Source organism: Drosophila miranda, chromosome 3, assembly GCF_003369915.1.
Source record: "Drosophila miranda strain MSH22 chromosome 3, D.miranda_PacBio2.1, whole genome shotgun sequence".
NCBI classification, from domain to species: Eukaryota; Metazoa; Arthropoda; class Insecta; order Diptera; family Drosophilidae; genus Drosophila; species Drosophila miranda.
The window spans coordinates 16,565,944-16,580,629 of NC_046676.1; the positions used below are offsets into that span (position 1 = coordinate 16,565,944).

General features: G+C 42.9%; 4 protein-coding genes across 5 annotated transcripts; 2 read left to right on the plus strand and 2 right to left on the minus strand.

Annotated features, from left to right (window-relative positions):
* Nucleotides 1-12: 12 nt before the first annotated feature.
* LOC108158115 (zinc-type alcohol dehydrogenase-like protein C1773.06c) lies at nt 13-6,762 on the minus strand. Of its 2 annotated transcripts, none has more exons than XM_033392043.1 (3): nt 6,626-6,762; nt 1,138-1,956; nt 13-1,060 (listed from the first exon to the last, which is right to left on the minus strand). In XM_033392043.1, exons 2-3 carry the CDS (start codon nt 1,860-1,862, stop codon nt 643-645), a joined length of 1,143 nt encoding a protein of 380 aa, XP_033247934.1. In that variant the 5' UTR covers nt 1,863-1,956; nt 6,626-6,762; the 3' UTR covers nt 13-642. The 2 variants fall into 2 exon arrangements, with proteins under 2 accessions (XP_033247934.1, XP_017145781.1); XM_017290292.2 differs by lacking the exon at nt 6,626-6,762 and adding an exon at nt 3,079-3,325.
* A 1,586-nt stretch (nt 6,763-8,348) lies between these two features.
* LOC108158125 (cytochrome b5) lies at nt 8,349-10,218 on the plus strand. Its single transcript, XM_017290307.2, has 2 exons — nt 8,349-8,552; nt 9,551-10,218. Exons 1-2 carry the CDS (start codon nt 8,433-8,435, stop codon nt 9,836-9,838), a joined length of 408 nt encoding a protein of 135 aa, XP_017145796.1. The 5' UTR covers nt 8,349-8,432; the 3' UTR covers nt 9,839-10,218.
* A 57-nt stretch (nt 10,219-10,275) lies between these two features.
* LOC117188337 (glycerol-3-phosphate dehydrogenase, mitochondrial) lies at nt 10,276-12,683 on the plus strand. Its single transcript, XM_033392031.1, has one exon. It carries the CDS (start codon nt 10,420-10,422, stop codon nt 12,565-12,567), a length of 2,148 nt encoding a protein of 715 aa, XP_033247922.1. The 5' UTR covers nt 10,276-10,419; the 3' UTR covers nt 12,568-12,683.
* On the minus strand, nt 12,622-14,216 carry LOC108158118 (ATPase ASNA1 homolog). The gene is made up of 4 exons (XM_017290295.2): nt 13,869-14,216; nt 13,654-13,771; nt 13,146-13,586; nt 12,622-13,087 (listed from the first exon to the last, which is right to left on the minus strand). The coding sequence occupies exons 1-4, from the start codon at nt 13,979-13,981 to the stop codon at nt 12,749-12,751; spliced, it is 1,011 nt and encodes a 336-aa protein (XP_017145784.1). The 5' UTR covers nt 13,982-14,216; the 3' UTR covers nt 12,622-12,748.
* Nucleotides 14,217-14,686: the final 470 nt, after the last annotated feature.

Below are 14,686 nucleotides of genomic sequence, written 5' to 3' on the forward strand. Positions count from 1 at the left end.
GCTGTCAGAGATTTTTTTTGCATTGGTAATTGGTGTGCTTTTATTTATGAATAAGAGTAGAGTATAATGTTGTTTTGGGTACGTACGTAATGAGTATAAACATCAAGCAATTGAATTAAACGTCTTGCATCGCATGCGTAACAATTTTATGTATAATACGTATAACATTTATTCTGTAATCCGCTTCTGCTTTGTGTCCTGTACTAAATCATTAAAGAAGCATAATATTCGACTACTGATTCTCATTGGGTTGTTTGGGGTTAAGTTAGTGTTGGATGACCTGTACTCATATACGCAAAAGTACGAGTATCTCGGGTGTGGTTTGGTTTGGTTTGCTTAAAAATAAAATAAATCACAATCTATATGTACATACAATAATACTCAAAATTCTTAGAACTCTAAACCAAATCAATGAAACGAAATGAGGATAAGCATCACTGCGTATGGCTACAGTCCTAAATAATGTTACAAAACAAGAGCCAACAACAAATTAAGCACAATTGAATCCGCTTCGAGAGTGTTGCAGATTGCTAGCAGTGTTTTGTGGTTGTGTGTCACTTGAATACAACTAACAAATATCGATATTGAATGAATTAATGTTTTGATAGCAGAGAATATGCTGCTTGGCCTCCGACCCAACGTCTATTCTATGTCGTGGAAGCGAAGAATGGCGCGTCCTGGTATCTCGGAGTTACACAGCTTCTGGATAACCTCGGCGGCCTGCTCGCAGGGGAACACGGAGTGTGGCGGCGGCTCAATCTTCTTTGTGGCAACCAGCTCCACCAGTTCCGCCAGCTGTTCGGCGGTACCATTTGAAATTGGTGTAATCTCCTGCTGGTACTCGTTCGACAGCCTTGAAAACTTTGGTAGCAACTTCTCGGCCACCTCGTCGCTGATCAAGACCACACCACCCTTAGACAGGCAGTGCATGGACCGATGGAGACTTCTGGAAGTTGTGCCAAAGTCAATCACCACATCGACAGCCCCACCGCATACATCCTTGGTGCGCTCAATAAGCTGTGGCTCATACAAGCATTCGTTCCACTGAACAACACTGACACTGCAGGGGGACAGACACAGACACAGAATTTTAATGTTAGTATTCAGTCTGGAGCAGCACAATTCAATTTCACTTACTTCTTAATTTCTGTGGCCAAACGGAAGCCCTCGTCTCGAAGACTAGCCACTGTGATGTCCACATTATCGGCGCCAGCCAAGGCAAAATGATAGGAAGCAATACGCACTGCCCACAGTGCAAGGCCGCCAGTTCCGACAATTAGGATTTTGCACTTCTTCTTTGGATCAGAGCTTGCGCGCTGAGCGAGGATCTGTGTGACCACGGCTTGGGCCTTGAAGACGGCGTTCATGGCCAAAAGGGCGCCCGTGGGCAGCATAGCCGCCACCTCCATTGGCAGGCTGTCGGGTATGGGCACGATGTGCTTCAAATCTGGTACCACCAGGAGCTCGGCATAACCGGACGGGGTCTCATCGAACGGATAGACAATAACGCGCTGTCCGATCCGCAGTCCACAGTTGTTGGTCTCCGTGACCTCTGAGCCAAGGGCCTCAATTACGCCTGCCACCTCGAAGCCCGGAAAGAACGAGCCCTCTCGAATGCCCTGGTGAGCGGGCGACATCGAATTCACCGACGGACAGTAATCGCTCAACTCTGAGGACACTGACGACATGCTGGTTATAGAATTGGAGCGATCCCGTCGACGGTAGCATGCGCCTGCGCACACAATCCTGATCCGAGCACCCAGTGCTGGTGTGTCCTCGATGGGCACAAAAAAGTTGAAGACGCAGTTTTTAGCCCCCGGCCCGGGCGACTCAATTGACACTTGGCGACACAATTTGTTCATGTTGTGTGGTGTATGATGAAGATCTGTATCGGTCGGCGGCAGAGCAGACGTCAGGGACAATGAGTTTAACGACAGCGAGGTATCTGTTGTTCCGCTGCAAATGAACAAAGGATAAATGATTTTGATGTCACAAGGCAGGATAAGTACCCCCAAAGCAGGATATCCCCAATAAATATTGTCGAGTTCTTGGCAGCTACGCATAATTTGACTCTCTTTTCTAAAAGTTGTCGGAAAAGGCAAGTTCGCGTCTCTAAATCATATAGCCACCATAGCAATGATCGTTCAAAAAAACAATATAACCTCTTAAATATGTGATAATAAAAACTGAGTCAACAAAAAAATACAAATGTCGTCACTATTTGATATAGTAGCTGCATTAGAACAAATCTTTCGAAAAACAACTCCCATACAAATACACGAACGCTCGAAATTCAAGGGCACTCAAAGCTTCGGCCCCCGAAGATAGCCTGAATAGATTTCGAATTTCGAATGCATTAAGTCTATTTCCATACCGGCGACAAAGTCGATACATTTTAACAGATTTTACAAATTGAGGAAATGGATGAAAATCTTGATCTGATTGGTCGGACTGGGTCTAAATCGCTTTCTCATCAGAACTTGATATGCTATAGCAAATTTGTTCTCTCCGTCCGTTCAACAAAAACGATAATTCTAGATTTCAATGCCAACAACATTTCAGCGTTTCCCATGTAAATAATATTCAAGTATGTAATTTGTTTTTTTCGTGAACTAACAATGTATGGGGTGCGCCAGCTAAGGCGTATCTAAAAGGCCAAGTGGGCAGGCATTCGTAGATAAATATGGTTTATGTATTCAGCATTCGGAAGAGCGGTTGCTGTTCGATATGGATCCCTTCACCTCAATGACTTGAAAATACTTTAATTATCAGATAACGCCTCTCATTAGATTTGCTTAATATATGACCAGCGTTGGAAAAATAATTGCTCATAAAAAAGATAAAATTTGTTCGCTTCTTTTTACCACGAGTATCATATATGTTATTTATAGTATGTACTGGCTCGTCTAGCTTGCCAATTAGTGGATATTGCAGTCCAGCGCGATAAGAATGACTGGATGGATAATCGACCATCGACCATCACGAAATCGTACCGGGATAGGCTAAATTTCAATATATTTCAGCCCTGTCACTTTCATTGAGCCATAATTTATACATATGTATGTACGTTTAGTTTACCTTCTTGAACTGAGCAAAGTGTGGGGTTGACTACAAATATCGACCGGCATTTCGTAGTCCTCTCTTCCCTACTGTGCGTTTACAGTTGCTTCTATGGCTATCTCAAGGTAGCACAATTTTGTAAATTAGTACTGCTAACACTTTCTTTTAACACTTTTACTAATGTTTTTAGACGGATCTTTCCCTTTGATGCACTTTGTTTCAGATTTTCGCGTCTTGACCAGCGCACTTCCAAAGAACAACTCAGTCGTAAATGCGCCGGAGCGGCAGCTAAAAGCAAAACAGGCCGGCCAGAGTATATTAAACAGAAGGTAAGGTAAGACGAATTAAGCGACTTTTCGTGCACTTGATATTCTATTTTTTTTTTTAATCGCTTAAGGTGGAAGAAAAAAATCAGTTTATTCATACATATGTACTCCAGTTGGTGAGATAGAAAACTATGCCATTGTGAAGTGCCTACTTGATGAGTGCAGACTTGCTGCATACCTGTGGGGAGTCTGCAATCTATGGCACCTAAACAGTGGGCTGCCATACCTTCTGATTAATGTACCCTTCGAACAACAACAGCATATTTTGAGCACGCACGGACTGCCTGATATATAAAGGCCATGAATATCTTGTTCTTCCTCTCTCTGCTTTAGATTTCCCTCTCCCCAACCCTTCTCTGCTGGAATATAAAATCTGTAGAAATGCATATAATAATTTCGTGAAATGAGAAAATTTCATATTTATTTATAGCGTAGTCGTTGCACCAGCAAATACCCCTTTCCCTGAGTGTACACACCATTCGATGTACCCCAACTGGCGGGTATCTCTGAGATGGAGAATGTTGTTTATTTGAATTTACACTCTTGAAATATGTATATATATAAATATATACATACATCCATATAGCAGAGTAGCGAAAGGGGCATAATAAAACAAACAAAAAAATACTAATCAAGAAAAACAAATGCACTTGGCCAACGCGTGCGACAGATTTATGTCCAAAACAAAGTCCGAGAACTGGTCAGAACGAACCTCTTGCCAAAATGTAGTCGATTGTGTTGCCGGGTGGCGGCCAAAGAAGTTTTTTTTAGATCTTTCTACGACAACATGTATTAAAAGTCCATGTGTGGGCGGGGGCGATGAGGATGCCCCATTAGTCACGTCGGAGTCTTTACTACAGCGCATCCCGTTCTGATTTGATTGCAATCTACACCTACTGCACTAGAAAAATCCAAGCACTTACAATATGTAATTGAAATGCGTCGAATGCGTTACCAGGCAAAAACCAGAATAAACAAACAGCAATCTTGCATAAGTGTGTTATATACAGTGCACAAAAAATTCTATATACGACCTTGGCGCTTATTACTATGCAGTTTATCAGCGGTATCTCATAAATATTTATGTACGTATGCACATACATATTTGTGGCTTCACTTTTTTGTGAAATGTGTTTCACTTATTCCAAATCACCAAACATCTTTGTTGACCTAGGTTATGACTGATAGAGATTTGAAAATAACCCAAAGAGATTTCTGTAGCAACGATAATAATACATATTACGGTTTAAATTTCGTTTAAAGAGATTTCTGTGTCGCCTCTTTATGTACATAACTGAAACATAACGACACTTCATTCAAGCAGTTCCACAATGTTCATTTAGAAATACAATGCTACTGGGATATACAAATGTATGTACATATATGTATGTATACTTTTTTAAACCACAGTATGTATCTGTCACTCTCTGTTTGTATTTAGATTGTTTTTGTTTGTAAAGCGCGAGAGAGTGGTGAGGTGGATGTTTGAATGAGAGTGTAAGAGGGCAAGAACAACAGAGCCAAAGCCAAGCCAAAAGCACGTGCTAGTTGCGTGATAATCACGCACCGCACGTATGCCTGGACAACGTCTCGTACTCTCTTTCGCTCTCTCTCTCTCTCTCTCTCTCTCTCTCTCTCTATCTCACTCTCTCACTCTGCATTGGTGTTCTGTCTGCCTCCCCACTGTAATGGACTGGAAAAAATGCGGCAGTCGAATGCGGAGTTGAATGAACAGCTTCTTTGTGCGTACTTTGTTTTTCTTTGTGAGCCATATATACCTAGGTATGTGCGTACATATGTATATACATAAATATAAAAATGCAGTTATGTATGTAAATTATTATTTTCCTGAAAACTGCATCCAACATCAACCGTCTACCCCGTGTTCAGGAGCTCTACCCTAATTACAGCCACATACAGCCGTAACAGAGTTCGTTGTATCTATGTATTTCGGATGCAACATCTGTTCGGAGGAAAAGGCAAAAGTACCATTTAAAACAAAACGAATTTATACAATAATTACGAGCAATAAATGTACACAAATACATATGTACATATCTTTAATTAAAAGCTCGGTCTCGGCTCCAATTAAAGCAACAAGAAGAACTTTGGACATGCCGAAGAGATCATGATCCTCTCTCCTCATCTCGATCAGCTCCACACAAGCTTACTGTTTACTGAATTATTTATTTATTTGTTATTGGACCACATTCCAGTTAATTGTATTTAATGGGCTGAATCAATCAAACTTAATGATTGATCGGGAATGCAAATTTGTCGCGTCGTCGCGCCGAAAAAATGTGTGCCGCGGGCTGCAGCAGATGTAAAAAATTATGCAGCAATGAGGCATAACATTTTATTGCACTCTTTGACAGTCGACCGCGATGAACTGGCTATTTTTAGTCCCTTTGTGTGCGAAAGCGATCAACGGCGATCGCAATCAGGAACAGAGCCGTCCGACTTTGTTTTTCCTTGTGTTTCCATCAACCCCGAGTGACATATACTCTAATTTACTATCCTTGATTGTGTTTTAATAAGCTAAATATGAATTATAAATTGTGCGATATTCTTAATGCTTAGTAACCGGTGATATTTCTGGGGTATATTAATTTGGCTTGTGACTGAATGATCTTCTGATCTCGTGCAAGAGTATCCCGCACGTTGTAATTATGTAGCATTAAGTAAGTTTTAACATTGTAACAAATTTTCATGGGAATCTATGTTGAAGTATTTTATAATTTTCGAGCGTGGAAGCGTTTTGCCAGCACAGAGCTGGCCCAAATCTTTAAGTGCTGATAAGAAAGTGCTCTTTTAATGATAGTATAGTTGAACGCGTGCTATTGTACTTGTAAAAACAAAAAACAAACTTTTTAATTTACAAGACACTTGACTTTATTTTTGTTGCTCCCTTCAAATGTTGTTTACGCTTTGATTCGATCTCACGCATGAGTCCTGCCCATGATAGAAATTATAATGTTTATTACGGTAGGTAAAACAGGATACTAGGTCGATACACATTGATACATAAATCTATGTATCAAAATATGTACATATTTGCATACATAATCGTATTATCCGGCAAAAAACGCCCTGATTGGGACTCAAACTACGCAGTAGAAATCCTCAGAGGGTGAAAAATCGACACCGGAAATTTGAGTAAGGTGGAGCAAGAGAGTCTCAGCTCCACCATGTTTTTGCACGGAAGCAAATTGCGTAATATGGATTAATTCACTACTTACCTTGTAAAAAAGTTAAAAGCTTCGCTACTCCTCAATTATTTATATAAAATGCTTCTACTGTTGGATATCAAAATATGTTCAGTGTCTGTTAACTTTAATTGTAATTATAAAAACGCCTCTGCAGCGTTGCAATTTTTAGTAACTTTTGCCACTCTTGTTTTGCTTGCCAATCCTTGGCTACTGTTTCGTTTGAGATACTGGAGCTGCAGGATAGGTTTGACTTTGAAGTCTCCTTTGCTAAATATAAGCGAACCAGGGCGTACGCTTAAATGTAATAATTGAGATTGCGCAGAGCAAGGTAAGATTTTGGCAGTTCAAAAAGTTAACCGTTATAGCTTGGTACAGTGGAACTAGTTCGTTGCTAGATGTGTTTATTATTTTTATTTGTTATTTTAAATCAAATCAAATATCGAAATAGGGTAATTTGATTTCCGATCATGAACGGAAACAATTACCTAAAACTTGAATTTAAGAGCAGTTCAGGGGAAAGATATCGTGTTTTTGTCGTCGTCTCGGGATCTATTCCACATGGTACAAAAAGATACCGTCGTGCCGACGCAGGTTTTTTGAATTTTCGCTATCTTAAATCGCACTTTAGTGCATCATTTATTCCAATGGATTGCATTTAAATCCCTGTCGCTCATTCACTTTCAAACAATTTCTATTTGGCGCGTATCCAGTCGATAGTATCGATAGCCGAACTTGAATCGGGTAAAGTAACAATGAGACTTATTCCATGCATAATGTTGCGGGCGACATTAATTTATAAGCCCTGGTTTAGTCAAAGTACAATACAATGCGGGTACTTGAAAGTAGATAATCTTGTAGAAAATTTATTCAAATTATGTGGACAAAGCTGAGAGATCTGAATTTTTTCGGTATTTTTTTAGGTCAAAATTGAACCGACGGTATATTTACGGTATATCGGTATATAATGGTATATTTTGCCAGTTTCATCAATCTATTAAATTTCATTTTCAACGTTATAAAAGCTATTATTTAAATTAAGTCAATCAAGTAGAAAACTGATTCATCAATCGTATAAAATTGAGTGGGCATGGCTTAATTTTCTATATAGATAGTATTATTCAACGGAATATCAAAAACTAAGAATAGGTATAGTAGAGCTAAAAATCGTCAAAATTTTTACGGTATATTTCGGTATATTTCTGAGGGTCAGACCGTATATTTTAGGGACAAGTCCGCGGTCACTTTCGTTTTTTTCTTCCCATTTTTGCTAAAACCTCTTTTTACGCAAAATGCAATAAAAGCAAGTATTAAGAATACACCAGTTAACTAGAAAATTGATTCATCAATCGTATAAAATTATGATGGCATGGCTAAATATTCTATCTAGCTAGCAATATTTCACGGAAGATCAAAAACGAGGAATATCTAAAATAGAACTTGAATTCGTCAGTATATTTACGGTATATTTTTCAAATGAGATTTTTCAAATCGAATGATTAACAATAGTGATGTAAGTTTGAATGAATACATCGATGTCGATTTAAACAAATGTATACCATCTATAGTAAATTTGATTCATTTTAAGTCAAATATGTTTACGGCATTGCTGTGTTGCTGCTTACAGACGACAAATACGCAATGATATGAAATTAATCTACCGATGTTTTGCAAAACATCACTCAACATCGGCAGCAGCAAAAACATCGGAAAACATCAGTAAACATCGGCAGAAAAACATCGATGTTTTTTTACATCACTAGCTCGAATGATTAACAATTAAACGCAACGCAACGCGTATTAGCAATCAAATCAACAAGTGAAGTGATCAACATTCAACATGTCTGGCGATGGCAAGAAAAGTTTTACGCGGGCCGAGGTTGCTAAGCACAACACCAACAAGGATACCTGGCTGCTCATCCACAACAGTGTGTACGATGTCACGGCGTTTTTGAACGAGGTGAGAAATCGACTGGGGTGACAACAACAAGATTGGTACACGTCGAATCTAGGACGCCCTTATCTGAGGCTTTGTCTACAATGCTGGAGTACCTGGAAAGGCAGACACTGGCAGGCAGAGGCAGACACACATGTGCTCATGAAAAATGCACCCTGCGTGTGAACAAAAACAGTCGGAATTAGATTTGTACTTTGACCCGTGAACATTGATTGACCTGTGGCTGATGTCGACGATTATATTTCGAGTTTCACAGAAATTTCTAGTAGACATCGGCACGTTGCTTTTTCTTTGCTCCACCACATCTATCCGAGCCCCCTTTTAGCTGTCGAAACTGCTGTTGCCTTCCGCTTTGTCTGTTTAAATCGCTCGACGCTTTGAGTTGAGAAACTATCCGCTCACAATATTCATAACTATGTACGTGGATACATATGTATGTACATATGTATTGTACGCGCACATGGGTATATGTAGCGAGGGGTCAAATGTTAAGCAAAACCTGGGTCCGCATTTGCATCTCATTTGGGTGGGTAGACAATTCCTATGCAATACCATTGTTATTGGGTGTAATATCATATCATTTGCTTTACTCCATCACCCCGATGAAGCAGGTCTAAGATACCGCCTCGCCCCCACTGATATCATTGAGATTGCTTCGTGCACTCTTGATAAGCTGGCTAGAACCTCAAACTAACGATGACGCTGCATTTTGTGGCTTGAAAATAGTAATAGTGTGGATGACAATGCTTCGCACTTCAGTTTAATTTCTAATTCCAATGTCTGCCGCAGCCGCTCCCAGGAAACGAAACAACCACTAGTCGGTCATGTTTTAAACATTCGCCCGATCACCGTGATCTTCGCTGTTTGTGTTCCCTTTTTTCGTTACTTGTGGATGTATTCTTTCAGGGTCATTCATTAGCATATTTGGCCAGCATATCAATACCAGCAACGATGATGTATGCGAATATTTATTTTCCTTTCTTTTCCGTTCCTTTTTGCAGCATCCCGGCGGCGAGGAAGTGCTAATCGAGCAAGCCGGCAAAGATGCCACAGAGAATTTTGAGGATGTGGGACACAGCAACGATGCCCGTGAAATGATGACAAAGTACAAAATCGGAGAGCTGGTGGAGAGCGAACGCACCAGCGTAGCGCAGAAGTCTGAGCCCACCTGGAGCACGGACACGCAGAACGAGGAGAGCTCGATGAAGACGTGGCTGCTGCCCCTGGTCCTGTGCCTGGTGGCCACCCTCTTCTACAAGTACTTCTTCGGCAGTGCCAAGCAGCAGTAGAAGACATTAGGAGCCAGAAGAGACTACGCCTGCTTCAGCGGAACGGCCGTGCGTTCCTCCCACTTACCACTTAGTTAGGTATACACGCAATCTACAAATCACACTCGGTCTGGACCCGGACGCTTGTAGAGGATTAGTTAATGGAATGGGATCCGATGATTGCATGGACAGGAGCAGAAGCAGGGCGTAGTGATTTTTTATAGTACATTTCTGCTAAGTTTTAAAGATAATTCTGCTGGATGTTTTTTAGCATTTGACCTTCTTTTGTACTCTTACTCTTTGTAATTCCTTCAGGCGGTGGGCTTGGCTTGAGCTCTGTTATTAATGATATTCTAACTTTGCGACACAAAACGAAAACCAAATAAAAAAAATAAAACATCTAATATGTTTGTGTACGTTGAACAGATTTCGAAAAAAAGAAATGAAAAACTTATTCAGTTTTATTTGTTAGTTCATCTGGGAGAAACCATATAAAAATTCAATATTTTAAATATCTAAATTTCAGCTGCTGCAAGTGGATATTCTCAACCGAAGGAAAGTAGACCGGCGCCAACCCAGACAGATCTAGAACATTCCCCACAATGGCCAAGATCCTGCAGATGGCAGTGATGTTTGGCAGTTCCAAGCTGGCCAACAGCAATTTTTCATATGATGATATGTCCAACGGAGTGGAGCAGATTCCACAGATGAAGCGGGAGCTGCCCACGCGCAAGTTTTGCCTGGACGCCTTCAAATCGAACATGTACGATGTCCTCATCATTGGCGGCGGCGCAGTAGGAGCCGGTTGTGCCCTGGATGCGGCCACGCGGGGCCTTAAAACGGCCCTAGTCGAGGCCGACGACTTTGGCAGCGGCACTTCTTCCAAGTCCAGCAAGCTGTTGCACGGCGGCTTCAGGGACTTGGAACAGGCGATAAGGCGTTTCGATCGTGCCGCCTTTCGGCGCGTGCAGAGCTCTCTGATGGAACGAAGCAGCATTGGGAATCTGGCGCCGCATCTCAACCAGCCAGTGCCAATCATGCTTCCAATACATCACTGGTGGCAGGCCCCCCTCTACTACCTGGAGCTAAGCTTGTACCACATGCTGGCTCCTAAGGGAACAAAGAGCTTCCAGTATCTCAGCGCCGAGGAGGCTGTGGATATATTTCCAATAATGCGAAGAGGGGATCTCTTTGGAGCCTTTATCTTCTACGAGAAGCAGTATGACGATGCCCGCATGTGCCTCTCAGTGGCATTGACGTCGGCCCGCTACGGAGCAGACATCTGCAACCACATGAAAGTCGAAAATCTGATCAAGAACAAGGATGGAAATATTGGCGGCGCCAAGGCCGTTGACCAGCTGTCGGGCAAGTCCTACAAGATAAGGGCGAAGATTGTCATAAATGCCACCGGACACTTGAGCGACAGCGTGCGCTTGATGGAGGATCCCTTGGCAGAGCAGCTATGCACTAGCAGCTGGGGTTCTATTGCCGTCTTTCCGCGTTTCTACTGTCCCGAGAATGTCGGCGTGTTCGATCCCCACACGAAGGATGGTGGTTCGATATTCTTTCTTCCCTGGCAGGGACACACTCTCGTGGGAACCAGCAACGAAGTCTTCGATGAGCCTGGAAATACGTCTGTACAGCCGCAGCCGTCGGAGCGAGAAGTGCAGTGCCTGCTGAACGGAATCAAGCATTTTGTCAGCCCCAACTTCGATGTGCGCCGGTGCGACGTTCTTGCTGTTTGGGGCGCCTTCAAGGCAATGCCGGTCGAATCGGCATCACTGAATAACACCCTACTGAAGAATCACGTCGTCAACCTGGGTCCCAGGAACATGGTCTCCATTGTGGGTGGCACCTGGTCCTCGTTCCGCATGCTGGCCGAAAAAGCCGTCAACGCTGCCATTAAATACGGCAATATAGACGTTCTCCGGCCACATTCGGTAACGGCGGACGCTTGCAAGCTTGATGGAGCCAATGGGTGGTCGCCAAGGATGTTCATACGGTTGGTGCGGGACTTCGGCATGGAGCGTGATGTCGCCGAGCATCTCTCGAACACGTACGGTTCCAATGCCTTCAAGGTGGCCGTTAACGCCACCAGTAGCGGCAAAGGTTGGCCCATAGTCGGAAAGAGGCTACACTCGGAGTTTCCCTACATAGAGGCCGATGTAAAGCAGGGCGTGAGAGACTATGCCTGCACATTGGTCGACATGGTGGCTCGCCGGCTGCGCGTGGCATTCCTCAATGTGCAGGTGGCGGACGAAATCCTGCCACAGGTGGCGAACGTTATGGGCCGCGAGCTGAAGTGGTCCAACGAGCGCAAGGCCAAGGAGATTGACGATGCGCGCAGATTTCTCAATACCCAAATGGGCCAGCTGAGCGAGGATCCCATCCATCTCAGCATCCCCATTAAGATGTCAGTGCGGCAGGTACAGAAATATGTGACGCACTTCAGGAGCCTAGAGGAGAACAACACCGGCTACGTGACAATCAACAACTGCTGCAAGGCGATGAAGGCGATGGGTGTCAAGGAAGTGCCCGTCGATCTGATGCACAACGTTCTACGCGACATCGACTGCCACGCACAGGGAAAGGTCAATCTGTACGAGTTCCTGCTGCTCATGTCGGCCGTAGTTCAAGGGGATACCGAATACCTGCGCTACGCCAAGATTTGTGTAGATCAAAAGCTTATGTCTGTAAGCAACCACCATCCCCATACAGTACCAGTGGAGCGGGCATGCGGCGGACTTTAACACTCTGAAGGCTAGCATGTTGTTAATGCTTGTAGTATCAATCCTTGTAGAGTATTTCACGTAGGAACGGATCCTTTGGGACCGAGACCATAAATAGAATTTATTTGAAGCATTCCAATTCACACATAATTCGGTTAGTCACAAGTATTTGTGGTAATGCATACACTTTGTGGATTTTTTCTTACTCCTTTGGCTTCGCTTTGGGATCGTAGGGCGTCATTAGGTTCTCAGAGAAGGCCTTGATGCTGTCCGGACCACGTACTTCCTTCTCGAGCAACGGCAGCTTGGTAACATGGAAGTCCTCGTACAAATCGGCAATCTGGTCCAAGTATTTCTCTTGTATCTTATAGCGAGAGGCGCACATTTTGCAAGAGCTGTGTGAATTGTTCAGGAACAGCAGCTGATTGACGATTATGTTGTGTACATCGATGCCGCACTTTGTCAGCTCTTGGATTAGTCGTTCCGTCTCATATAGGGAGAAGAACTCGGCAATGCACACGCAAACGAATGTGGTTTGATCCTGTCAACAGAAGCAATGCAGTCCCAAGTCCGAATTTTGGTCTGTTTTGGCTACTTACTGGATTTTTAAACTGTTCGTTAACCTGGGTGATCACTCGCAGCATGTCGTCCAGCTTCTGCGACAGGGTGTCCACATTCACATCGGCCATGCCCAGCATGGAGACGAATTGCGTTAGAAGAGGGGCCACCTTCATCTTGAGACGCAGCAGCTTGCCCAGGCCTTTCTCCACCACCTGCGGGAATGCAATAAGGCGAAGCGTATGTCCGGTGGGTGCTGTGTCAAACACGACTACGGAGAAGTTCATGCCCTTCACCAGCTTCATCACCTCGGCGTAACTCATGGCCTCATCGACGCCGGGCAAAGCGTTGATCATCTCCTGCATTACGCCCTTGCTAACGCGTAGAGCCTCGTTTTCACCCTCAAAATACTCCTCGGGCAACTCGTTGAGGCCCGCGTTTGGGTCTATTTCCATAGCAAACAAGTTGTCGAAGCCATTCACCTGGTGGATAGCAGCATCAAATCGAATTAGCTCACTCTGCGAAAGTTGGCAACGGTCTCCGAATTACCTTTGTGGGCACCTTGGTGAACTTCTGGTCGAAGGCATCTGATATATTATGTGCTGGGTCTGTTGAAATAATGAGCACCGACTCGCGCACCTTTGCCAATTGCACGGCCAAGCTCGAGCTGAGAAATACACGAACGCAAACATATGTAAATGGAATTAGCCAGACGTTCTCATGTGTGCACCTGTTTGTAGGTGCTCGTATCGTCTCACTCTCACCTGCAAGTTGTCTTGCCCACGCCACCTTTACCGCCAACAAAAATCCACTTCAAGGAATCTTGCTCCACGAGATTTTGCAGGCTTGCGGGTAGCGGCTCTAGGTTGTCGACCATATTGCCAAACCAATCAAGACAACGCGAAAGAAAATTAAGTAAAATTAGGAATTTTTTTTTAGGTTTTAAGTTACCATGCTACCCTTAAGTAGCGTAGGATTCTATGGCCGCCCGCCTACGTGAAGGTGGAGATTGCCGAGTCAAGGAATAGATGTTGGAGTACTTGATGTTTTTACATCAATTGCTATTGTTGTGGGCGGAGAGCGGGTGGCGCGACGCGACGGTGAGTCGGAATAATAAAATTTTGACATAAATTTTTTTTTTATCGTAAAATATACCAAAATATACTTTGTCAATTTAAAAATATACCGCAAATATACTGACAAATTCAAGTTATATTTTACATATTCCTCGTTTTTGATATTCCGTCGAATATTACTAGCTATATAGAACTTTAAGCCGTGCCCACATAATTTTATACGATTAATGAATCAATTTTCTACACAGTTGGTTAGTTTTTAGTCCTTGCTTTTATTGTATTTTGACTAAAACAAGGTTTAAACAAAATAGTTCAACAAAAAAAACAGTCGCAATGTTGCTGGTATTTGAAGACGTGATGCGTGTATAGCCTTTGTACACCCTATTTCGCTAATTTTATATGAAGATCAAACGTAATTTATTAAGACCTTTTCTCAAATTGATATTCTTTAGACATATTCAAGTACATTATTAGTATCTTGTATATATTTATGTCGATCCTGATAC